Source organism: Dendrobates tinctorius, unplaced genomic scaffold (assembly GCF_039654945.1).
Source record: "Dendrobates tinctorius isolate UK_male_01 unplaced genomic scaffold, ASM3965494v1 ptg000155l, whole genome shotgun sequence".
Lineage (NCBI taxonomy): Eukaryota > Metazoa > Chordata > Amphibia > Anura > Dendrobatidae > Dendrobates > Dendrobates tinctorius.
The window spans coordinates 11,999,902-12,025,276 of record NW_027361822.1 but is presented as its reverse complement, the minus strand read 5'-3'; the positions used below and the strand labels follow the sequence as shown (position 1 = coordinate 12,025,276).

The window sequence follows — 25,375 nt, the reverse complement described above, 5'->3', positions numbered from 1 at the left end:
GGAGCGGAGCCGTGTGTGTACGAGGTGTACGGGGCGGAGCCGTGTGTGTACGGGGCGTACGGAGCGGAGCCGTGTGTGTACGAGGTGTACGGAGCGGAGCCGTGTGTGTATGAGGTGTACGGAGCGGAGCTGAGTGTACGAGGTGTATGGAGCGGAGCCGTGTTTATGAGGTGTACGGAGCGGAGCCGTGTGTGTATGAGGTGTACGGAGCGGAGCTGAGTGTACGAGGTGTATGGAGCGGAGCCGTGTTTATGAGGTGTGCGGAGCGGAGCCGTGTGTGTACGAGGTGTACGGAGCGGAGCCGCGTGTGTACGAGGTGTACGGAGCGGAGCCGCGTGTGTGCGAGATGTACGGAGCGGAGCCGAGTGTGTACAAGGTGTACGGAGCGGAGCCGTGTGTGTACGAGGTGTACGGAGCGGAGCCCTGTGTGTACGAGGTGTACGGAGCAGAGCGGTGTGTGTGTACGAGGTGTACGGAGCGGAGCCGTGTGTGTACGAGGTGTACGGAGCGGAGCCGTGTGTGTACGAGGTGTACGGAGCGGAGCCCTGTGTGTACGAGGTGTACGGAGCAGAGCGGTGTGTGTGTACGAGGTGTACGGAGCGGAGCCGAGTGTGTACGAGGTGTACGGAGCGGAGCCGCGTGTGTACGAGGTGTACGGAGCGGAGCCGTGTGTGTACGAGGTGTACGGAGCGGAGCTGAGTGTACGAGGTGTACGGAGCGGAGCTGAGTGTACGAGGTGTACGGAGCGGAGCCGCGTGTGTTTACGAGGTGTACGGAGCGGAGCCGTGTGTGTACAAGGTGTACGGAGCGGAGCCGTGTGTGTATGAGGTGTACGGAGCGGAGCCGTGTGTACGAGGTGTACGGAGCGGAGCTGAGTGTACGAGGTGTATGGAGCGGAGCCGTGTGTGTATGAGGTGTACGGAGCAGAGCCGTGTTTATGAGGTGTACGGAGCGGAGCCGTGTGTGTACGAGGTGTACGGAGCAGAGCCGTGTTTATGAGGTGTACGGAGCGGAGCCGTGTGTGTACGAGGTGTACGGAGCAGAGCCGTGTTTATGAGGTGTACGGAGCGGAGCCGCGTGTGTACGAGGTGTACGGAGCGGAGCCGCGTGTGTACGAGGTGTACGGAGCGGAGCCGTGTGTGTACAAGGTGTACGGAGCGGAGCCGAGTGTGTACAAGGTGTACGGAGCGGAGCCGCGTGTGTACGAGGTGTACGGAGCGGAGCCGTGTGTGTACGAGGTGTACGGAGCGGAGCTGAGTGTACGAGGTGTACGGAGCGGAGCCGCGTGTGTTTACGAGGTGTACGGAGCGGAGCCGTGTGTGTACAAGGTGTACGGAGCGGAGCCGAGTGTGTACAAGGTGTACGGAGCGGAGCCGCGTGTGTTTACGAGGTGTACGGAGCAGAACCGCTGTGGAGAAACGGGATCAGTGGGTGCTCCCGTCCGCTGGCCCGGCTGCCTTTAGAAAGACTGCATGGACCAGGGCTCATACCACTGAATGCCCGCTCTATCTCCCCGTGGGCAACATACTACACAGACATCTCTGGGTTAGGGTGCAACAGTGTGGCAATACTTTATTGAACCACAACACCCAATAGCAAACAGAACAATTCCAGCAATTACCCCCAAAATGGTGCACTTTACAGGGCCTAACCCTTCCGCTGACTCGCCTTGATAATGGTAGATGTTACGTCAGAGCTCCCAGGGTCGTTATTCCACCTGTGATATACACACAGAGAAGAGATAACAAGTGTAGGGAGGTGACAGTCCATACTGTCCATACAAGGTCCAAAGCCGGTAGACACGAGAGTCACCACCTGGCTTATCCGACCATCTCCCTGGAACCAGGCGACCAGCGGGTCCCAAAACCTGGCTTTCTCCAAACATATTCATGCTTCAGAGATGTTCACTGGATCAGATCTGTGTCCTTCCAACCGGAGCCGATCACTCCTAGGTTTCCCTTAGCATCATAGATCCGTGTCCCTCGTGATGGTGCCTTGATGAATTGGCTGCAGTCCTCTCTTTTGTCCGTTGAGTGTTGTGCAGACTGGTAGCGCTCTGTGTGATGAGATGAGATCTGGTCTCTCCGTCTCAGGGTCTTTTTATACCCCAGGCAAGTAAGCTATTTTTAGAATTACCCAGTGTCCTTCAGTACACCCTCACAGCCTTTACCTATCTACCTTCGAAGTCAACAAACTGGTTATAGACGACAATACACAATTAGCATATCAGCTCACAATAAACACAGATAAGCACACACTATGAACAGGACACTATTACAGACTTAAGGCCCCGTCACACACAGCGATCTCGCTAGCAAGATCGCTGATTTTGTGACGCCACACGTGCTCGATCGGCCTGGGCCATTTTCTCATCGTTGCTCTCCCGCTGGCCAGCGCGCATCGCTGCGTGTGGCAGCGGGAGCCAATGATCAGCGAGGCTCCCAGCGCTCTAAGCAGGCGCTGAGAGCTGGTCTCTAAGGTAAAGATCGGGTTACTAAGCGGCGTGTCACTTAGTTACCTGATGTGTACCTTAGAAACCTGTGTGCTGGCAGCTCCCGGCGCCAGCACGCAGGTTTCAGGTTTCTAAGGTACACATCGGGTAACTAAGTGACGCGCGCCGCTTAGTAACCCGATATTTACCTTAGATACCAGCGTCCTCGCTGGTGCTGATCGCTGGTGAAGCTGCCTGTTTGGCAGCTCACCAGCGATCATGTAGCGAGGCACCAGCGATCCTGACAAGTTCGTATCGTTGTCAGGATCGCTGGTGCATCTTTATGTGTGACGGGGGCCTTTACACAGTATGTTAAATGGTATGAAAGTCTGTCTTATTGACCCACCAGACATAAACACTTAAATCCACAAGCCAATATACGGATAAAAAGTCAATTCTTGTGGGTTTACAAAAGCATGGTTGTCTGGGAAATTAGGATACAATCTGGTTTCTTCACATGGTCCGTAAAAAAAATGGTTTTGTAAATTTTGTTGTAAAAATGAGAAATCGCTGGTCAATTTTTAACCCTCACAACTTCCTAACAAAAAAAAGTTTGTTTCCAAAATTGTGCTTATGTAAAATAGACATGTGGGAAATGTTATTTATTAACTATTTTGTGTCACATAACTCTCTGGTTTAACAGAGTAAAAATTCAAAATTTGAAAATTGCAAAAGTTTCAAAATTTTCGCCAAACCTCCGTTTTTTTTCACAAATAAACGCAAAAATTATTTACCTAAATTTACTACTAGCATTATTACCTCATAAATGGACACTGGTCAGAACTGCAAAAAATGGCCAGGTCATTAAGGTCAGAATAGGCTGGGTCAAGAAGGGGTTAAACGACACTTTTTATGGATATCTTTGAGAAATGGCTTTCTTCTTGCCACTCTTCCATAAAGGCCAGATTTCTGCAGTGTATGACTGATTGTTGTCCTTTGGACAGACTGTCCCACCTCAGCTGTAGATCTCTGCAGTTCATCCAGAGTGATCATGGGCCTCTTGGCTGCATCTCTGATCAGTCTTCTCCTTGTTTGAGATGAAAGTTTAGAGGGACGGCCAGGTCTTGGTAGATTTGCAGTGGTATGATACTCCTTCCATTTCAATATGATCGCTTGCACAGTGCTCCTTGGGATGTTTAATGTTTTCAAAATCATTTTGTATCCAAATCCAGCTTTAAACTTCTCAACAACAGTATCACGGACCTGCCTGTTATGTTCCTTGGTCTTCATGAAGCTCTCTGTGCATCAAACAGAACCCTGATACTATCACAGAGCAGGTGTGTTTTTATACAGAGACTTGATTACACACAGGTGGATTATATTTATCATCATTAGCCATTTAGGACAACATTGGATCATTCAGGGATCCACAATGAACTTCTGGAGTGAGTTTGCTGCACTGAAAGTAAAGGGGAAAATGCTAAATTTGAATCCCAGTTTCTTACCCATAGTGTGCCAGGACCTCATACAAATCGTCTCCTTGCAGCACCATTGGTGTCCTTGACTCTGACGTTGTAATATATGGTACTTTTTTTTAACGCACCTAGAAGATCTCTATGGCTCATACACTGTCAGGGTGATACAACTTCCAAGTCCAGATGGGCCAGCATATGCCTTGAAGGAAAATTACTCTTTGGGCTGGTCCTGGATCAGATCTTGGAAAAAATCTGTGACTAAAAAGAAAGGTTTCCCACAAGAAGAGAGAGAGGAAAAACACAGGAAAAACTTTTGTCCCAATAGACAAAGGAATACTGAGGTAAAGGGAAGACAGGATATTTGAGCTATCTGAAATGTGACAAAGGTAGAGACTTTATCTTCAACCCAAATAAATCTCTTTTCAGCTGCAACAGCCAAAATCCAGTGATCGCTGAGCTCGCGGAGACTCTTCACTTATCCCAGAAGGCACTGGGAATATGCAAATTCTCTCCTCAGGACTCTTCCCCTGGAAAAGTCAAGGACGCCAGGTTAATCCGCAGGACAAAAGTCCTGCGGTTTATCTGCGGTTTTGCCCTGCGGGTTTACACCTCATAATGGATGAAGTGTAAAACGGCAGCATTTCTGCACCAAACAATTGACATGCTGCGGATTGTAAACCGCAGCAAAACCGCGCGGAAAAAAACGCAGCATATGCACTGCATTTTTTTTTTCCATTGAAAATAAAGGTACTGTACAACGCAGCAGAATCTGCTGCGGACCCGCAGGTGCAGAAACGCTGCAGAACCGCAGCAGATTTCACTACGTGTGCACATACCCTTAGAGCATCTTTTTGTAGTGGAGGTGAAGCCTCAGGGGGTGGAGTTTTCGCCTATGGCCGGAGTCACACTAAACATATGAAAAATTGGTCCGAGTCTCCCTGCCAAGAGTCACACGAGTGTAATGCGGGTGTCATGAGAATGTCATGTGAGTACAATCGGATTCTTCACACCTAGCATCCGATATACATCCGAATGCAGTGCGATTGCTACCAGATTGCAATGCGATTTTAGCATGAGCTTTTACATAGAGAAATTCTCTATGTCATTTACACATCGTTTGAAGTCACCTTGAGGGGTCTATATCAGGGTTGCCCAACTCCGGTCCTCAAGGGCCACCAACAGGTCATGTTTTCAGGATTTCCCTTGTATTGAACAGGTGATGCAATTATCACCTGGGCAATACTAAGGAAATCCTGAAAACCTGACCTGTTGGTGGGCCTTGAGGATCGGAGTTGGGGAACCCTGGTCTATATGATAGAAAATATGCAAAAGCGACACCATTCTAAAAACTACACCCCACAAGGTGCTCAAAACCACACTCAAGTTTATTAACCCTTCTGGTGCTTCACGGGAATTTTTGGAATGTTTAAAAAAATGAACAATTAACTTTTTATTCACAAAAAATTTATTTCAGATCTAAATTTTTTTATTTTTCCAAGGGTAAAAGGAGAAATTGGACCCCAAAAGTTGTTGTCCAATTTGTCCTGAGTATGCTGATACCCCATATGTGGGGGGGGACACCACTGTTTGGGCGCATGGCAGAGCTCGGAAGCGAAGGAGCGCTGTTTGACTTTTTCAAATCAAAATTGGCTGGAATTGAGATCGGACGCCATGTCGTGTTTGGAGAGCCCCTATTGGGCCTAAACAGAAGAAACCCCCTACAAGTGACCCCATTTTGGAAACTAGACCCCCTAAGGAACTTATCTGATGTGCCTTAACAGTGGCAATGCCCAACAAGTGCCCCCTTTTTGGAACTAATCTACTGTTTCCTGATATGTGAATTTTTATTTTTTTTTATAATTCTTTATTTAAAGACTCACAACGAAATCCAGGTCAACATAATAATTGAAACCAGACAAGTAGACGAATACATGCAATACAACTTAACTCCCGACCAAGACAATCGTCCACGAGTCCTTAACATCCGGGGAGCCGATAGTAGAGGTCAATTCGGAGGGTCTTTCATTTTTAAACTTTTAACAAACAGTATAGGAAAGAAAAGACAGAGCAGAGGAAGAAGAAGGAGAGCAGTTGAAGCGAAATAAGAGAGTGGGGGGAAATAAGTGATGGAGCCAAGAGAGGCAAAAAAAAAAAGGGGGAGGGAAGGAAAAAACTGGGTAAGGGAAGGAGTAGCCACCCGACCAAGTCCACCACTCAACCTGATGTTTTCAGTTAAGCTCGGGGGGGGTTTGCCTCCAGCATTAGATCACAATACTCACTAGAGCTTCGAAAATCCATCCATCCAAACCAAGTAGCCCAAAACTTTGGGTGTGATTCATGTGTGGATGAGGTGAGGTCCCCCATATACATAATTTCATTGACTTTTGCAATCCACTGAGTTATGGTTGGAGGAACGGGACTCTTCCATCTCTCCGGGATACAAGCCCTCGCAGCCATGATCAAAAAATTTCAACAGAGAGGATTTTATAGATCCGGAGAGGGATTTCATTATGTTGGAGTAGTATCAGAGCCGCAGTCAACTTTTCGGAACAACCCGTAACCCGACAAATAATTTCCCACACCTCTGTCCAAAATTATTGCAAAATGTCACATTGCCAGAAAATATGAAAAATCGTGCCCTCTGCCCTTCTACACTTCCAGCAGTTGGGGTTAATTTCCAGAAATATGGTGTGCAACCTCGACGGCACTCTGTACCATTTGCACAAAATCTTATAGCCAGCCTTCTGGAACCTAGAGCTAATCGAGGCACAGTGTACAAGGGTAAAAATTCGAGTTCTCTGATCTTCCGTAAAATAAATATTTAAATCTCTCTCCCACTGTGCAAGGAAAGAAGGGGGCGACCGGCTCCGGGGGTCCATCAGCATAGAGTTGGGCATATGTTCTGAATTCATTCATTAGGTTAGGCAGGGAGATCTTAGGTGAGGTAATGAAGAAGGAAGGTCATCAGCATATGCTGCTACTTTATAAGTGTTTTGAAGTACATGAATACCTGAGATATTGGGGTTGGCTCTAACATGTCTAAGAAAGAGTTCAAGGGTGAGGATGAAAATGAGGGGGTACAGAGGGCATCCCTGTCGTGTGCCATTATAAATATAAAACGGATCTGAAAGTGCATCGTTCACCCGGATCCTGGCGGAAGGGACTGAATATAGAGACAGGATCCACTGGAGAATCCTTGTTCCCAGACCCAGATGAATGAGGGTCTCTTCCATGAAAACCCAATTGACCCTATCAAATGCCTTCTCGGCATCAGTGGATAAGAGGATTGATGGGACATTCCGGGATTTAGCATGATGAATTAAGTTAATAGACTTAATAGTATTATCTCTGGCCTCTCGGCCTGGCATAAATCCAGCTTGGTCTGGTATGTGAATTCTATAAGTGACCCCAGATCTCATCCCGGCTGGGAACAGAGCCCAGTGACCGGATGTAACTGCGGTGGCTTCAGTGAGATCCTCGCTAGCACTATGAGCTGTGAGCGCTCACGGTGCTAGTGGGGATGTCATCGGATCTCACCGCAGCTCTGCCCGGCTGGGAACAGAGCTCAGTGACTGGAGGTAACCTCTATGACTTCCCCCCAGTTACAGACGCTGCGTTCCCAGCAGCTCATTCACCAGTGGTTCTCAGCGTGGACGGTAGCATCTTGGCACCGTCGAGATTGAAAACTAATGTTTTTATGTTTGGCTGCTGTCACACGCTAAAAGACACTTTTAATTGCAAAAAAATAGTTTTTGCATCACCATATTTTGAGAGCTATAATTTTTCTATATTTTGGCCCACAGAGTCATTTAAGGTCTTGTTTTTTGCAGGACGAGTTGACGTTTTTATTGGTATCATTTTTGGGCCCATTCTATTTTTTGATCGCTTTTTATTCCGATTTTTGGGAGACAGAATGAGTAAAAACCAGCAATTCATAAATTTATTTTTTTTTGGGGGGGGCGATTAATACCTTTCTGTGTGTGGCAAAATTGATAAGGCAGTTTTATTCTTTGGGTTAGTACAATTACAGAGATACCTCATATCGTTTCTCATGTTTTGGCGCATTTATACAATAACAACTATTTTATAGAAAAATTATAATATTTAATATTTTTACAATTTACTTTTTTTTTACTTTTTCCTAACTTTTTTACTTAGTCCCACTATGGGACAATCATTTTTTGCAACCTGATAGCTTCTATGGCATGCAGAGGAAGCAGCATCTGCATACCATATAAGCTCTCAGTGCTGCACTAACAGAGAGAGACTTGCTGATCATGCACTGCGCATGATCGGAAGTTTACTTAGCTCTGGTGAACCGGATGTTGTCATGACAACTCACCATGTCATGCCGCGGGGTCTCCGATACAAAGGCAGAGAGGCTGTCAGCCCCTGTGCCAGCTCCTGAATGCTGCAATCTGCAATCTTGTTAAATCGCAGTATATTCGTGGCTTAAAGTGCCGGAAGCGGTCTGTGCACCTATTGTCCGGTGTCAGCTGTCAGATTCAGCAGACACCCTGTGAGCGCAGCCAATCACTTAGACGTACTGTTCCGTCCATGGTCAAATAGGGCCGGGTCACATGGACGGAATAGTTCGTCTGAAGTCAGAAAGGTTTTAATAACCAGTAAAGGTTAAAGGGCATGTCACACTAAGAGATATCGCTAGCAATATCGCTATAACTAGTGACGTTATAGCGATATTGCTAGCGATATCGCTATGTCTGATACTTACCTACGACCGGCTCCCCCGCTGGTTATCGCTGATCGCGCGAGAACGTCCAGGACCGTTTCTCGTCGTCAGCTTCCTGCGGCGCTTCCTGCTGTGACAACGAGCGACACGTGGAGCCGGGCAGGAGGACGCAGGATCGCCTGGTGTGACAGGTAAGTAGCGACCCCCGTCCCCAGCGATGTCGCTGGTGAGATCTGCCTGTGTGGCAGCTCACTAGAGACCACTTAGCGATGCACCAGCGATCCTGACCGCGTCATATCGCTGGTCGGGATCGCTGGTACATCGCTAAGTGTGACAGTACCCTAAGTATACAGCTGCGAGCTGATATTAATAGCCTGTAAAGCTCCATAGGTATTACCCCCTTACCAGGCTATAAACATCGGCCCCCAGCCATCAGCTTTCCCTCTGCAGGTTACAAAAATTGTGCAGAAGCCTACGCCATTTTTTTTCAGTAAAATAATCTTTTATTAATTAAATACATATACAGAAAGCTGCACACACACTGTACTAATTGTATTTGTCACTGACATCTATATATCTACCTATTCTCTATGTATTTACTGTATGTAATCTATCTCTTCTATCCTGTCGGCTCCTGCTGTGATTTTACAGTACACGGCAGATGAATTGCCGGCTTTTCTTTTATCTATGTAATATATACATATATACAGTGGGGCAAAAAAGTATTTAGTCAGTCAGCAATAGTGCAAGTTCCACCACTTAAAAAGATGAGAGGCGTCTGTAATTTACATCATAGGTAGACCTCAACTATGGGAGACAAACTGAGAAAAAAAAATCCAGAAAATCACATTGTCTGTTTTTTTTTCATTTTATTTGCATATTATGGTGGAAAATAAGTATTTGGTCAGAAACAAAATTTCATCTCAATACTTTGTGATATATGCTTTGTTGGCAATGACAGAGGTCAAACGTTTTCTGTAAGTCTTCACAAGGTTGCCACACACTGTTGTTGGTATGTTGGCCCATTCCTCCATGCAGATCTCCTCTAGAGCAGTGATGTTTTTGGCTTTTCGCTTGGCAACACGGACTTTCAACTCCCTCCAAAGGTTTTCTATAGGGTTGAGATCTGGAGACTGGCTAGGCCACTCCAGGACCTTGAAATGCTTCTTACGAAGCCACTCCTTCGTTGCCCTGGCGGTGTGCTTTGGATCATTGTCATGTTGAAAGACCCAGCCACGTTTCATCTTCAATGCCCTTGCTGATGGAAGGAGGTTTGCACTCAAAATCTCACGATACATGGCCCCATTCATTCTTTCATGTACCCGGATCAGTCGTCCTGGCCCCTTTGCAGAGAAACAGCCCCAAAGCATGATGTTTCCACCACCATGCTTTACAGTAGGTATGGTGTTTGATGGATGCAACTCAGTATTCTTTTTCCTCCAAACACGACAAGTTGTGTTTCTACCAAACAGTTCCAGTTTGGTTTCATCAGACCATAGGACATTCTCCCAAAACTCCTCTGGATCATCCAAATGCTCTCTAGCAAACTTCAGACGGGCCCGGACATGTACAGGCTTAAGCAGTGGGACACGTCTGGCACTGCAGGATCTGAGTCCATGGTGGCGTAGTGTGTTACTTATGGTAGGCCTTGTTACATTGGTCCTAGCTCTCTGCAGTTCATTCACTAGGTCCCCCCGCGTGGTTCTGGGATTTTTGCTCACCGTTCTTGTGATCATTCTGACCCCACGGGGTGGGATTTTGCGTGGAGCACCAGATCGAGGGAGATTATCAGTGGTCTTGTATGTCTTCCATTTTCTAATTATTGCTCCCACAGTTGATTTCTTCACTCCAAGCTGGTTGGCTATTGCAGATTCAGTCTTCCCAGCCTGGTGCAGGGCTACAATTTTGTTTCTGGTGTCCTTTGACAGCTCTTTGGTCTTCACCATAGTGGAGTTTGGAGTCAGACTGTTTGAGGGTGTGCACAGGTGTCTTTTTATACTGATAACAAGTTTAAACAAGTGCCATTACTACAGGTAATGAGTGGAGGAAAGAGGAGACTCTTAAAGAAGAAGTTACAGGTCTGTGAGAGCCAGAAATCTTGATTGCTTGTTTCTGACCAAATACTTATTTTCCACCATAATATGCAAATAAAATGAAAAAAAAACAGACAATGTGATTTTCTGGATTTTTTTTTCTCAGTTTGTCTCCCATAGTTGAGGTCTACCTATGATGTAAATTACAGACGCCTCTCATCTTTTTAAGTGGTGGAACTTGCACTATTGCTGACTGACTAAATACTTTTTTGCCCCACTGTATGTCTGTGTGTGTCACTGACATCTATATATCTATGTATTCTATATGTATGTATCTATTCTATTCTAACCTGTCAGTGTGATTTTAATGAACACCATGGTCCGAATGCTCTGCGATTTTTTTTTTTTCTCGCACCCATAGGTTTGATTTGGCGAATCTTGGCTGAGTCTCGGTGACAATCGCAGCATGCTGCGATTTTACACACACGCCGAATACGGCTGATAAAATAAATGCTGATGTGAGCTGCCCCATAGACTAACACTGGGCTGAGTGCTATGCAATGTTTTCTCACTGGGTTGTGGCTCACTGAATTAGTCAACAAGGCTCCTCAAGAGTCACACACATGGCTCCACTCTGTTCACACCAAACACGTATGGCTTGGCTCTGTACACACACAGCTCCACTCCGTACACCTCATACACACACGGCTCCATTCTGTTCACAACAAGTATGGTGTGATATGTTATGTGGGTACAATTTTGTGTATATTTATATTTTACATATTTCCATAGTGTTCTCTTGTTGCCCTGTATCATTCTGTGTATTCCGCATATTGTCTAGAGTCTCAATTACCTTCCAAAAGTCTGATAATTGAATTAGCTCACTTACTGTTTGCAGCCTGACTGTATCAATGTCTCTTGATGACCCCCTGTGGTGCCTTAATCCCCAGGGCACCTGTCAGGTCTGGGAGGCCTGAAAGCTGCCCCAACCTGTCTGACTACCCCTGGATGTGAGGAGGGGGCCGGGAGGACAGGAGCTGTTCAAGTCAGACCCTGTGTGATGATCGTGTGAAGACGGCACGTCAGAGAGAAATGGAAGCATACGGACCCATTTTATCCTCTGTCTGCTGGATTATTGGACTCTCATCTCCTTGGACATTCATCCTGTTACTGGACTGCATTCGTGTTCTGGACTATTGTATCCTCAGTGTGGTGGATTGTTTATGGACCTTTTAGTTTTGCCTATAATAAAGGTCTTGGGATTGTTCACACTTCCCTCGCTCTGTTGATATCAAAGAAGGACCCCGTGACATATGGCTTGGCTCCGTACACACACAGCTCCACTCCATACACACACGACTCCACCACGTACACGTCGCACACACACGACTCCGTATACGTCGTAGGCACACGGCTCCGCTCCGCACACGTCATACGCACACAGCTTCGCTCCGCACACGTCGTACACACACAGCTCCGCAGTCCGCACACGTCGTACCACACAGTTCTGCTCTATACACCTCGTACACACGGCTCTGCTCCGTACACCTCATACATACTCGGCTCCGCTCCGTATGTCTCGTACACAAGCAGATCCACTCCGTACACCTCGTACACACACAGAACCACTCCGTACACGTCGCACACAGACGGCTCCATTCCATACACCTCGTAGACACACGGCTCTGCTCCGTACATCTCGTACACACACAGATCCTCTCTGTACACTTCGTACATGCACAGCTCCGCTACATACACCTCGTACACACACAGCTCCGCTCCGCACGCCTTGTACACACGCGTGGCTCCGCTCCGTACACACACGGCTCTGCTCCATACATCTCGTACACACACAGATCCTCTCTGTACACCTCGTACATGCATGGCTCCGCTCCGTACACCTAGTACACATGCGTCTCCGCTCTGTACTCCTCGTACACATACTGCTCTGCTCCATATATGTCGTACACACACAGATCCTCTCTGTACACCTCGTGCATGCATGGTTCCGCTCCATACACCTCGTACATACACGGCTCCACTCTCTACACGACGCACACACGGCTCCATTCGTTACACGTCGCACACACCGCTCCGCTCTGTACACCTTGTATACACACAGCTCTGTTCCGTATATCTCGTACACACACACAGATCCTCTCTGTACACCTCGTACATGCACGGCTCCGCTCCATACACCTTGTACACACACAGCTCCGCTCCGTACACATCGCACACACACGGCTCCCCTCTGTACATGCTGAACACACATGGCTCCGCTCCGTACACACACGGCTCAGCTTCGTACATCTCGTACACACAGATCCTCTCTGTACACCTCACACATGCACGGCTCCGCTCCGTACACCTCGTGGACACGCGACTCCGGTCCGTACACCTCGTACACACACGGCTCTGCTCCGTACACCTCGTACACACACGGCTCCGCTCCGTACACCTCGTACACACACGGCTCCGCTCTGTACACCTCGTACACACACGGCTCCGCTCCGTACACCTCGTACACACACGGCTCTGCTCCGTACACCTCGTACACACATGGCTCTGCTCTGTACACCTCGTACACACACGTCTCTGCTCCGTACACCTCGTACACACACGGCTCCGCTCCGTACACCTCGTACACACACGTCTCCGCTCCGTACACCTCGTACACACACGTCTCCGCTCCGTACACCTCGTACACACACGGCTCCGCTCCGTACACCTCGTACACACACGGCTCCTCTCCGTACACCTCGTACACACAGGGCTCCGCTGCGCACACCTCGTACACACAGGGCTCCGCTCCGTACACCTCGTACACACACGGCTCCGCTCCGTATACCTCGTACACACACGGCTCCGCTCCGTACACCTCGTACACACACGGCTCCGCTCCGTACACCTCGTACACACACGGCTCCGCTCCGTACACCTCGTACACACACGTCTCCGCTCCGTACACCTCGTACACACACGTCTCCGCTCCGTACACCTCGTACACACACGTCTCCGCTCCGTACACCTCGTACACACGCGGCTCCTCTCCGTACACCTCGTCCACACGGCTCCGCTCCGTACACCTCGTACATACGCGGCTCCGCTCCGTACACCTCGTACACACACGGCTCCGCTCCGTACACCTCGTACACACACGGCTCCGCTCCGTACACCTCGTACACACACGTCTCCGCTCCGTACACCTCGTGCACACACGGCCGTACACCTCGTGCACACACGGCTCCGCTCCGTACACCTCGTACACACACGGCTCCTCTCCGTACACCTCGTACACACACGGCTCCGCTGCGTACACCTCGTACACACAGGGCTCCGCTCCGTACACCTCGTACACACACGGCTCCGCTCCGTACACCTCGCACACACACGGCTCCGCTCCGTACACCTCGTACACACACGGCTCTGCTCTGTACACCTCGTACACACACGGCTCCGCTCCGTACACACACGGCTCCGCTCCGTACACTTCGTACACACGCGGCTCCGCTCCGTACGCCTCGTACACACGCGGCTCCGCTCCGTACCCCTCGTACACACGCGGCTCCGCTCCGTACACCTCGTACACACACGGCTCCGCTCCGTACACCTATACACACACGGCTCCTCTCCGTACACCTCGTCCACACGGCTCCGCTCCGTACACCTCGTACACACGCGGCTCCGCTCCGTACACCTCGTACACACGCGGCTCCGCTCCGTACACCTCGTACACACACGGCTCCGCCCCGTACACCTCGTACACACACGGCTCCGCTCCGTACACCTCGTACACACACGGCTCCGCTCCGTACACCTCGTACACACGCGGCTCTGCTACATCTCCCCTGTAAACCCCTCCTGACCCCACACAGAAACTTCCCCTCATCAAGCAGATCCACTCCGTACACCTCGTACACACACAGAACCACTCCGTACACGTCGCACACAGACGGCTCCATTCCATACACCTCGTAGACACACGGCTCTGCTCCGTACATCTCGTACACACACTGATCCTCTCTGTACACTTCGTACATGCACAGCTCCGCTACATACACCTCGTACACACACAGCTCCGCTCCGCACACCTTGTACACACGCGTGGCTCCGCTCCGTACACACACGGCTCTGCTCCATACATCTCGTACACACACAGATCCTCTCTGTACACCTCGTACATGCATGGCTCCGCTCCGTACACCTAGTACACATGCGTCTCCGCTCTGTACTCCTCGTACACATACTGCTCTGCTCCATACATCTCGTACACACACAGATCCTCTCTGTACACCTCGTGCATGCATGGTTCCGCTCCATACACCTCGTACACACACGGCTCCACTCTCTACACGACGCACACACGGCTCCATTCGTTACACGTCGCACACACCGCTCCGCTCTGTACACCTTGTATACACACAGCTCTGTTCCGTATATCTCGTACACACACACAGATCCTCTCTGTACACCTCGTACATGCACGGCTCCGCTCCGCTCCATACACCTTGTACACACACAGCTCCGCTCCGTACACATCGCACACACACGGCTCCCCTCTGTACATGCTGAACACACATGGCTCCGCTCCGTACACACACGGCTCAGCTTCGTACATCTCGTACACACAGATCCTCTCTGTACACCTCACACATGCACGGCTCCGCTCCGTACACCTCGTGGACACGCGACTCCGGTCCGTACACCTCGTACACACACGGCTCTGCTCCGTACACCTCGTACACACACGGCTCCGCTCCGTACACCTCGTACACACACGGCTCCGCTCTGTACACCTCGTACACACACGGCTCCGCTCCGTACACCTCGTACACACACACGTCTCCGCTCCGTACACCTCGTACACACGCGGCTCCTCTCCGTACACCTCGTCCACATGGCTCCGCTCCGTACACCTTGTACATACGCGGCTCCGCTCCGTACACCTCGTACACACACGGCTCCGCTCCGTACACCTCGTACACACACGGCTCTGCTCCGTACACCTCGTACACACACGTCTCCGCTCCGTACACCTCGTGCACACACGGCCGTACACCTCGTGCACACACGGCTCCGCTCCGTACACCTCGTACACACACGGCTCCTCTCCGTACACCTCGTACACACACGGCTCCGCTGCGTACACCTCGTACACACAGGGCTCCGCTCCGTACACCTCGTACACACACGGCTCCGCTCCGTACACCTCGCACACACACGGCTCCGCTCCGTACACCTCGTACACACACGGCTCTGCTCTGTACACCTCGTACACACACGGCTCCGCTCCGTACACCTTGTACACACACGGCTCCGCTCCGTACACTTCGTACACACGCGGCTCCGCTCCGTACGCCTCGTACACACGCGGCTCCGCTCCGTACCCCTCGTACACACGCGGCTCCGCTCCGTACACCTCGTACACACCCGGCTCCGCTCCGTACACCTGTACACACACGGCTCCTCTCCGTACACCTCGTCCACACGGCTCCGCTCCGTACACCTCGTACACACGCGGCTCCGCTCCGTACACCTCGTACACACGCGGCTCCGCTCCGTACACCTCGTACACACTCGGCTCCGCTCCGTACACCTCGTACACACACGGCTCCGCTCCGTACACCTCGTACTCACGCGGCTCTGCTACATCTCCCCTGTAAACCCCTCCTGACCCCACACAGAAACTTCCCCTCATCCAGCACCATGACACGCGGCTCCGCTCCGTACACCTCGTACACACACGGCTCCGCTCCGTACACCTCGTACACACACGTCTCCGCTCCGTACACCTCGTGCACACACGGCCGTACACCTCGTGCACACACGGCTCCGCTCCGTACACCTCGTACACACACGGCTCCTCTCCGTACACCTCGTACACACACGGCTCCGCTGCGTACACCTCGTACACACAGGGCTCCGCTCCGTACACCTCGTACACACACGGCTCCGCTCCGTACACCTCGCACACACACGGCTCCGCTCCGTACACCTCGTACACACACGGCTCTGCTCTGTACACCTCGTACACACACGGCTCCGCTCCGTACACCTTGTACACACACGGCTCCGCTCCGTACACTTCGTACACACGCGGCTCCGCTCCGTACGCCTCGTACACACGCGGCTCCGCTCCGTACACCTCGTACACACACGGCTCCGCCCCGTACACCTCGTACACACACGGCTCCGCTCCGTACACCTCGTACACACACGGCTCCGCTCCATACACCTCGTACACACGCGGCTCTGCTACATCTCCCCTGTAAACCCCTCCTGACCCCACACAGAAACTTCCCCTCATCAAGCAGATCCACTCCGTACACCTCGTACACACACAGAACCACTCCGTACACGTCGCACACAGACGGCTCCATTCCATACACCTCGTAGACACACGGCTCTGCTCCGTACATCTCGTACACACACAGATCCTCTCTGTACACTTCGTACATGCACAGCTCCGCTACATACACCTCGTACACACACAGCTCCGCTCCGCACACCTTGTACACACGCAAGGCTCCGCTCCGTACACACACGGCTCTGCTCCATACATCTCGTACACACACAGATCCTCTCTGTACACCTCGTACATGCATGGCTCCGCTCCGTACACCTAGTACACATGCGTCTCCGCTCTGTACTCCTCGTACACATACTGCTCTGCTCCATACATCTCGTACACACACAGATCCTCTCTGTACACCTCGTGCATGCATGGTTCCGCTCCATACACCTCGTACACACACGGCTCCACTCTCTACACGACGCACACACGGCTCCATTCGTTACACGTCGCACACACCGCTCCGCTCTGTACACCTTGTATACACACAGCTCTGTTCCGTATATCTCGTACACACACACAGATCCTCTCTGTACACCTCGTACATGCACGGCTCCGCTCCATACACCTTGTACACACACAGCTCCGCTCCGTACACATCGCACACACACGGCTCCCCTCTGTACATGCTGAACACACATGGCTCCGCTCCGTACACACACGGCTCAGCTTCGTACATCTCGTACACACAGATCCTCTCTGTACACCTCACACATGCACGGCTCCGCTCCGTACACCTCGTGGACACGCGACTCCGGTCCGTACACCTCGTACACACACGGCTCTGCTCCGTACACCTCGTACACACACGGCTCCGCTCCGTACACCTCGTACACACACGGCTCCGCTCTGTACACCTCGTACACACACGGCTCCGCTCCGTACACCTCGTACACACACACGTCTCCGCTCCGTACACCTCGTACACACGCGGCTCCTCTCCGTACACCTCGTCCACACGGCTCCGCTCCGTACACCTCGTACATACGCGGCTCCGCTCCGTACACCTCGTACACACACGGCTCCGCTCCGTACACCTCGTACACACGCGGCTCTGCTCCGTACACCTCGTACACACACGTCTCCGCTCCGTACACCTCGTGCACACACGGCTGTACACCTCGTGCACACACGGCTCCGCTCCGTACACCTCGTACACACGCGGCTCCGCTCCGTACACCACGTACACACGCGGCTCAGCTCCGTACACCTCGTACATACGCGGCTCCGCTCCGTACACCTCGTACACACACGGCTCTGCTCCGTACACCTCGTACACACACGTCTCCGCTCCGTACACCTCGTGCACACACGGCTGTACACCTCGTGCACACACGGCTCCGCTCCGTACACCTCGTACACACGCGGCTCCGCTCCGTACACCTCGTACACACGCGGCTCCGTACACCTCGTACACACGCGGCTCTGCTCCGTACACCTCGTACACACACGGCTCTGCTACATCCACCCTGTAAACCCCTCCTGACCCCACACAGAAACTTCCCCTCCATCCAGCACCATGACAACCAGCACAGCAGAGTCCTGCATGCACTGAGGCCCCTGATCATGTGACCTCTGACTCCTCCCCTCCTGTGACCTCATCCCAGGTCCTGTGCGCACAGATCAGCCATATATGTGGTGTGCGGCTCTGCAGGTGGAGGTAGGTGCTGGAGATTCCCCATTACTGGGCTGCGCAGGGGGCAGTAACCCCTCCATTCCCGGAGATAGCGCCCCCTGCAGGTGGATGTAGGTGCTGGAGATTCCCCATTACTGGGCTGCACAGGGGGCAGTAACCCCTCCATTCCCGGAGATGGCGCCCCCCTTATCCCAGTGCTCGCAGTGACCCCAGTTCTCCATTCCTTGCTCTCTGTCTCCTCCTCTGACAGGAAGCTTGGCTCTTCCTTCCTGTGGGGCAGAGATGGTGGGAAGTGTCTGTAGTGAGTGGAGCCTTGTGCTCAGCTGTAAGTAGTGCGGTTATTGTGTGTATTTCCCCCTGTACCGGCTGTGTATAGGCGGTAATGTGAGGCTGGGGGGGATCTGTGTATAGGCGGTAATGTGAGGCTGGGGGGGATCTGTGTATAGGCGGTAATGTGAGGCTGGGGGGGGATCTGTGTATAGGCGGTAATGTGAGGCTGGGGGGGGATCTGTGTATAGGCGGTAATGTGAGGCTGGGGGGGATCTGTGTATAGGCGGTAATGTGAGGCTGGGGGGGGATCTGCGTATAGGCGCTAAAGTGAGGCTGGGGGGGGATCTGTGTATAGGCGGTAATGTGAGGCTGGGGGGGGATCTGTGTATAGGCGGTAATGTGAGGCTGGGGGGGGATCTGTGTATAGGCGGTAATGTGAGGCTGGGGGGGGATCTGTGTATAGGCGGTAATGTGAGGCTGGGGGGGGATCTGTGTATAGGCGGTAATGTGAGGCTGGGGGGGGATCTGTGTATAGGCGGTAATGTGAGGCTGGGGGGGGATCTGTGTATAGGCGGTAATGTGAGGTTGGGGGGGATCTGTGTATAGGCGGTAATGTGAGGCTGGGGGGGGGCTCTGTGTATAGACGGTAATGTGAGGCTGGGGGGGGGCTCTGTGTATAGACGGTAATGTGAGGCTGGGGGGGGGCTCTGTGTATAGACGGTAATGTGAGGCTGGGGGGGGGGCTCTGTGTATAGACGGTAATGTGAGGCTGGGGGGGGGCTCTGTGTATAGACGGTAATGTGAGGCGGGGGGGATTGGAGCCTCCATTGTGGAGAATCCTCATTACTGGGTACAGGCATGGGACAGTATTGCTTATATTGGCCAAATCCACCCCCCCCCCCCCCCCTTTGTAGAATTGATAGCACAAATGAAGCATTTCATGGAGGTGGAGCAGACAGATGCCTTATGGAATAAAGAAATGCAAGGGGGCAAGTTTCTTCTAAAATGCAGGCAGGTGATTGTGAATTGTTGCTCTTTGCAAACAAGAGAGAGAAAAAACCATACTATGCTCTGGGACCACCAAGAAATTATTCAATTTCAGGTTTTATTAGATTCCCTAAAATAAGGACATTAACAAATAATTAGACGCTGCAAGCCATAATAGGGGATGGAAATAGCAACATCTCAAAGAACATGACCAGAGTAGGTGCAAACCAGAGGTCCGTGTGTCGCCACAAGAGTGGCTTCATCAGGGGCCCTGACGATGTCTTTATTTTAGGTGTTCGATAACTCTTAGGCGGAGTTAATTTTGGCCATATCAGGCCCTATGCCTCTGATTATCCGGTTTGGGTAAGCTGTATACCGCATTCTGCTTTAGTATCTTTTTCACATACATTATTTGATTTTTTTTTTTTATTTTTTTTTTTAGTCCATATCCTCAGGTCACGGAACGCTACCACTATATGTATCGTGTATATGACTATATTGCAGAATGATAATGTTCACATAATCTATTAATCAGGGCTTTTTCTTCATTTAGGCCTTTGGGGTCCTGTATTTGTGAGTGGTATATGCTATCAGCAGCATCCTGTTTGTGATATCTGGCTCCGTCAGGTGTTCTATTGAATATTGGTTTTGAACCCATCCAGCAGCATTAGTTCTGATCCTAATCTCATGCCATAATACAAGAGGGGGATTGGATATTCTTGTCTCCGTCTCTGCTGTATAACACTTCTGTTTACCAACTTAGAGCGATACAGCTTTTTATCAATCGGTTTATTCTTGGTGTATAAGCGTTTACCATTCTCTGTATACGACATACTCCTTAGATGCAGGCTTATAGTTTATACTTGGTGCCATAATTTTGCATGTCCAGAGTTATTTTGATCCAGTGAAATCAACTTTACGTCTGTCAATTGTTTACATGCATTAGATGCTCTCATGTCCAGGAGGATTAACCCCAGCATGGGATGTGTGTCACTTGTTTTTAATTTTTTTTTTTTTTGTGTTTTTGGACTCTAATAAAAGCCCTTCACATCTACAGCGTGGTATATACTTGAGGCTCTCAAGAACAACCTGGGGCTATTGCGGCCGAATTAAAGTAGGGGAGGTTATTTCTAGGTGAGTGCTTATCTATTTCATTATTTCTCAACACTGTTTTTTGGTGATTCCTTGTATCCCCGTTCATACTGCACACACACACACAAATGATACACCATTTGAAAGGTAAACTTGCCCCTTCAGCAAGAAAAGAGCCAAACAAACCACACATCCACAATTTTATCACTAAATTCAGTTTAAACATTCATTTTCATAAACCTGCAGTAAGGAAAAATGACCTGCAGGTGGCACCACAGTACCCCAAATCACACTACCAACACATTTGTATACATGACCTGCTTTTTCGCTGATTACTTGGCCCCACACACACACACGATACACCATTTGAAAGGTAAACTTGCTCCCTTCAGCAAGAAAACAGCCAAACAAACCACACATCCACGATTTTATCACTAAATACAGTTTAAACATTCATTTTCATAAACCTGCAGAAACACACAATGACCTGCAGGTGGCACCTCAACCGGAAGACATTTTTTGGCCCCTACTTATCAAACCAATTCATTGTATTACCAATCTACATGTATAAATACCTGTCTGCGTTCATCATCTCATAAAATACATTTGACCAGCTTGCTTTTTCTGAAATTGCCTGCGCCCCCGACGACCAATATGCGAAAATTTTGCACGGGCCAAGCTAGTAATTTATAATTTGATTACAAAATAATTTTTTTTTTTTTTCATGATGATGTTCAATAAAACTCAATGTCAGCTAGGTCACATGTTCAAATAGTTGATGATAGTTTAAAGATTTTATTTTTTTGTGTTTGTCATGCAATCTTCATTTACAAAAGTTGGTATTATCGGCCCCGTCTGCACACTCTCATTTGATTTTCTTCTACAGTCTGTTGTGTTAGGCTATGTGCACACATTGCGGAATTCCCGCTGTAACTTCTGTGGGAATTCCTTTCCGCGGGAAAATCGCATTTTAAATTCCCGCGATTTTCCCGCAGAGAAACTAGCGATTTGCAAGCATAATTAGCTTGTAGAATGCTAGCGTTCTCCAAGTGATCTGTAGCATCGCTTGGAGAACTGATTGACAGGTTGGTCACACTCATCAAACAGTGTTTGACGAGTGTTAACAACTTTTTACTATTGAGGCTGCCTATGCGGCATCAGTAGTAAAAAGATCTTGCAAGGAATAGGGACCGCTACAATATCGCGAGACCGCAACGTCATCAAAGGTCTCACAAGGCATTACTGGGAACGGAAGCATTGCTGAGGCTGGGGAAGGCTGCGCGGGACACCGGAAGGTGACTATAACCCGATTTTATTATTTTTTTTTTTTTTTTATTCTATTTTTTTTTTTTACAGGGATATGGTACCCACAGCCTGGAGGACAGTCTTCTCTCCTCCGGACCGTGGGTACCATCCGCAAATGTTCTGCTTACTTTTCGCATGGTGGGCATAGCCACATGTGGAAAGTAAGCAGAGCAATGCATTCCTATGTGGGAGGAATCCCCCCGATTCCGCAAAATTAATGAGCACGCTGCAGATTTTTCCGCGATGCGATTCCGCCGCGGGAAAGTCCGCAGCATTGCGAAATCCCATAGGAATGCAGTTTTTTTTTTTGCGTTTTCGCGTTAAAAACCACCGTGAAAAAAACGCGACGTGTGAACGCAGCCTTAATGTATTTTCTGAAAATAAAAATGAGGTTTTTAAAAAAAAAAAAAAAAAACCTTAGTGGGTTTACTAGTCTGGTTACACTAATGTCCTCCTCGACTAGTCAATGGCCTCATTTACATATCACAAATGGACTTTAGAAATACTTTTTCTAAAGATCTGTTTATGTATGTAATATGACACAGTGACTGTTAGGCAGTATGTCTACATATACAGACGCAACTGCTGGTTGTTATTTGGGACCTGACGGGTTCCCTTTAATGTGTCTGGTGAGTCATGCCAGTTGCACAACCCTTGGCTGCACGCTGTTTTATAGTGCTCTCCTGTGCATCACCTGTCGATATACAACAGCCATGGATATTTTTGACTTTTTATATAATTTCTATTTAGCAGCATGTTGCTAAATATTTTATTAGTTACCTCTGGTTACCATAGTTTTTTCCCTAGCCAGAAAGGTTGACGTTGTTTGGACATTAATAAGCCTGTGTTTGCATAATAAAGTTGCACACGTGTTCAATTAAGTCCAAAGGGAACTCTGTTCTGCACATACCTTCCAGGCAATTTGAGACTTTTTAATGATGTGATTTGTGAGAATATATTCAACGGAAAACAAATCTTTTGTGAAAAATTTTTGAAGCCAACAAAATTGAATTTCGACATGGGATCTTTATGATGTTACATCGTCATCTTCTCCCCATTCAGGTCCCTACAATATCGGATCCTCTCAGTGGATATCTTCTATATAAGAGAATTCTCCTGAGTGACCCTACAAGGATGGATAGGGACAGGGACAAGATGGCGGAGAGGATACTACACCTCACCCTAGATATCCTCTTCCGGCTTACTGGAGAGGTGAGAGATTCTGATGACGTCACATTACATCATTCTTATCTACGGGAATAACAGATGGACAGAACTGGAGAGGTGAGGACTCTGGAAATGTCTGTAGTGAGGTTTATTAATGTTTCTCTCCATAACCAGGATTACACAGTAGTGAAGAAGACCACTAGTGAGCGCTGTCAGGACCCTGTGTCTGAGGGATGGGGAAGACCCCTGAGCCCAATCACGGAGCCTCCACCTCACCCACTGATACATGAGGACATCAATGACCAGAAGATCCTAGATCTCACCTACAAGATGATTGAGCTGCTGACTGGAGAGGTGACACTGTGGGAATGCTGGGACATTATACAGTAACGCTATGGAGGGATCGGGGGATGACGGTATCATTGTATGTGTCAGGTTCCTATAAGGTGTCAGGATGTCTCTGTCTATTTCTCCATGGAGGAGTGGGAGTATTTAGAAGAACACAAAGATCTGTACAAGGACGTCATGATGGAGGTTCTTCAGCCCCTCACATCACCAGGTAACAGACAGAACTGGTTCATTCCATGTCAAGTGAACCAATGATTTTTATCTCTATATTTTTAATTCGTTTGAGATGTTATTTGGTAATGGTGTGTCAGAGAATGCAAACTGTGAAAAAAAAAAAAATCTGGATTTTTTTTTTTTTTTTTTAATTGATTTTCAAAGTTCGGAAAGTGCAAATTTTGGTGTTGCCTGCCTTTACATTTCTCCTCGTAACGCAGGCTAAAAAAAAGATAGAGAATCAAAATAAACCCCATTCTACTCAGAACTGTACAGGCTTTCACCAGATATGTCACAAGAGAGAGTATCTTTGTTAATAATTTTTACCCATGCAAGCGCAAAATTTTAAAATGCATTTAAAAAAAAAAAAAAAAGCGTTTAATTTAAAAAATACATGTGCCTGCTATGCTCCTAGCCACATCTGTACCAAAATTCAATTTGGGATCGTGATAGGCTCATATTTAAAAATATATCTATATCTAGAAAATTTCTGCTTAAAAACCTAACTCCCTTCCCAGAAACCGCTGTTCTGACACACAGCCAGAAATGCGGAAAAATCCGCAAAATTAATGAGCATGCTGCGTTTTTTACCGCGAAGCGGTTTTTTTCGCGGTAAAAAAACGCATCAAAAAGTGCAAAATGTGTAGAAATGAATGGGAAGCTTATTTTTAGCGTTTTTATAGCGGATTTATTGGCAAATCCGCTAAAAAAACGCTGTGTGTGCACACAGCCTAACAGTGTCAATTCGAAATTCTTGGATTGAGATCTGTTCAGCCTGTGGTCTAAAAGTGTGGGGTCTATATTTACCAAATTATCCATGATTTTTAGATATTACTGTATTATTTTATTATTTTACCGCTTAGGCCTGTTTCACACTTAATTTTTTTGCGTCAGTCAAAATCCGCCAAAAAGGCGGAAAGCGGATCCGTTCTTAACTGATATGAACGGACGCCACCGGATCCGCCGAATAAAGAATTTTAAAGGAACCGCTACCGAGAGAGAGAGAATTTTTTTTTCGTCCGCCAGAAAGGATTTCAGGGTTAAATTCCTGGCTGACTTCCTTTCTCTGGGCATGCGCACTGTAAAATGCGGATCCTGCAGCAAAAAAAAACGTTGCCGGGTCCGTCCAGGCATATCGGCGGACGCAAAAAAATTTGGCGGATCCGCAAAAAAACGGATCCAACGGATGGCCATCCGTCAAGATCCGCCGGTAATGCAACTCAATGGGGAAAAAAACGGATCTGCCAAAAAAAAATGGCGGATCTGTTTTTTTCAAAAAAACGGCGGATTTTGACTGATGGTCAAAAACGGAAATGTGAAACAGGCCTTAGAAGCAGGAGAGGACAGAGGAGAAAGCTTTGTTAGGGCTCAACCTG

At 49.1% G+C, this 25,375-nt stretch overlaps 1 protein-coding gene across 1 annotated transcript in view; it reads left to right on the top strand.

The window, feature by feature from the left end:
* The window catches only part of LOC141051007 (uncharacterized), an 850,460-nt gene that overhangs the window by 472,268 nt on the left and 352,817 nt on the right, over positions 1-25,375 (top strand). The window contains 2 exon segments of the mRNA XM_073547783.1: positions 23,613-23,792; positions 23,874-23,997. Coding sequence (XP_073403884.1) covers positions 23,613-23,792; positions 23,874-23,997 — 304 coding nt within the window.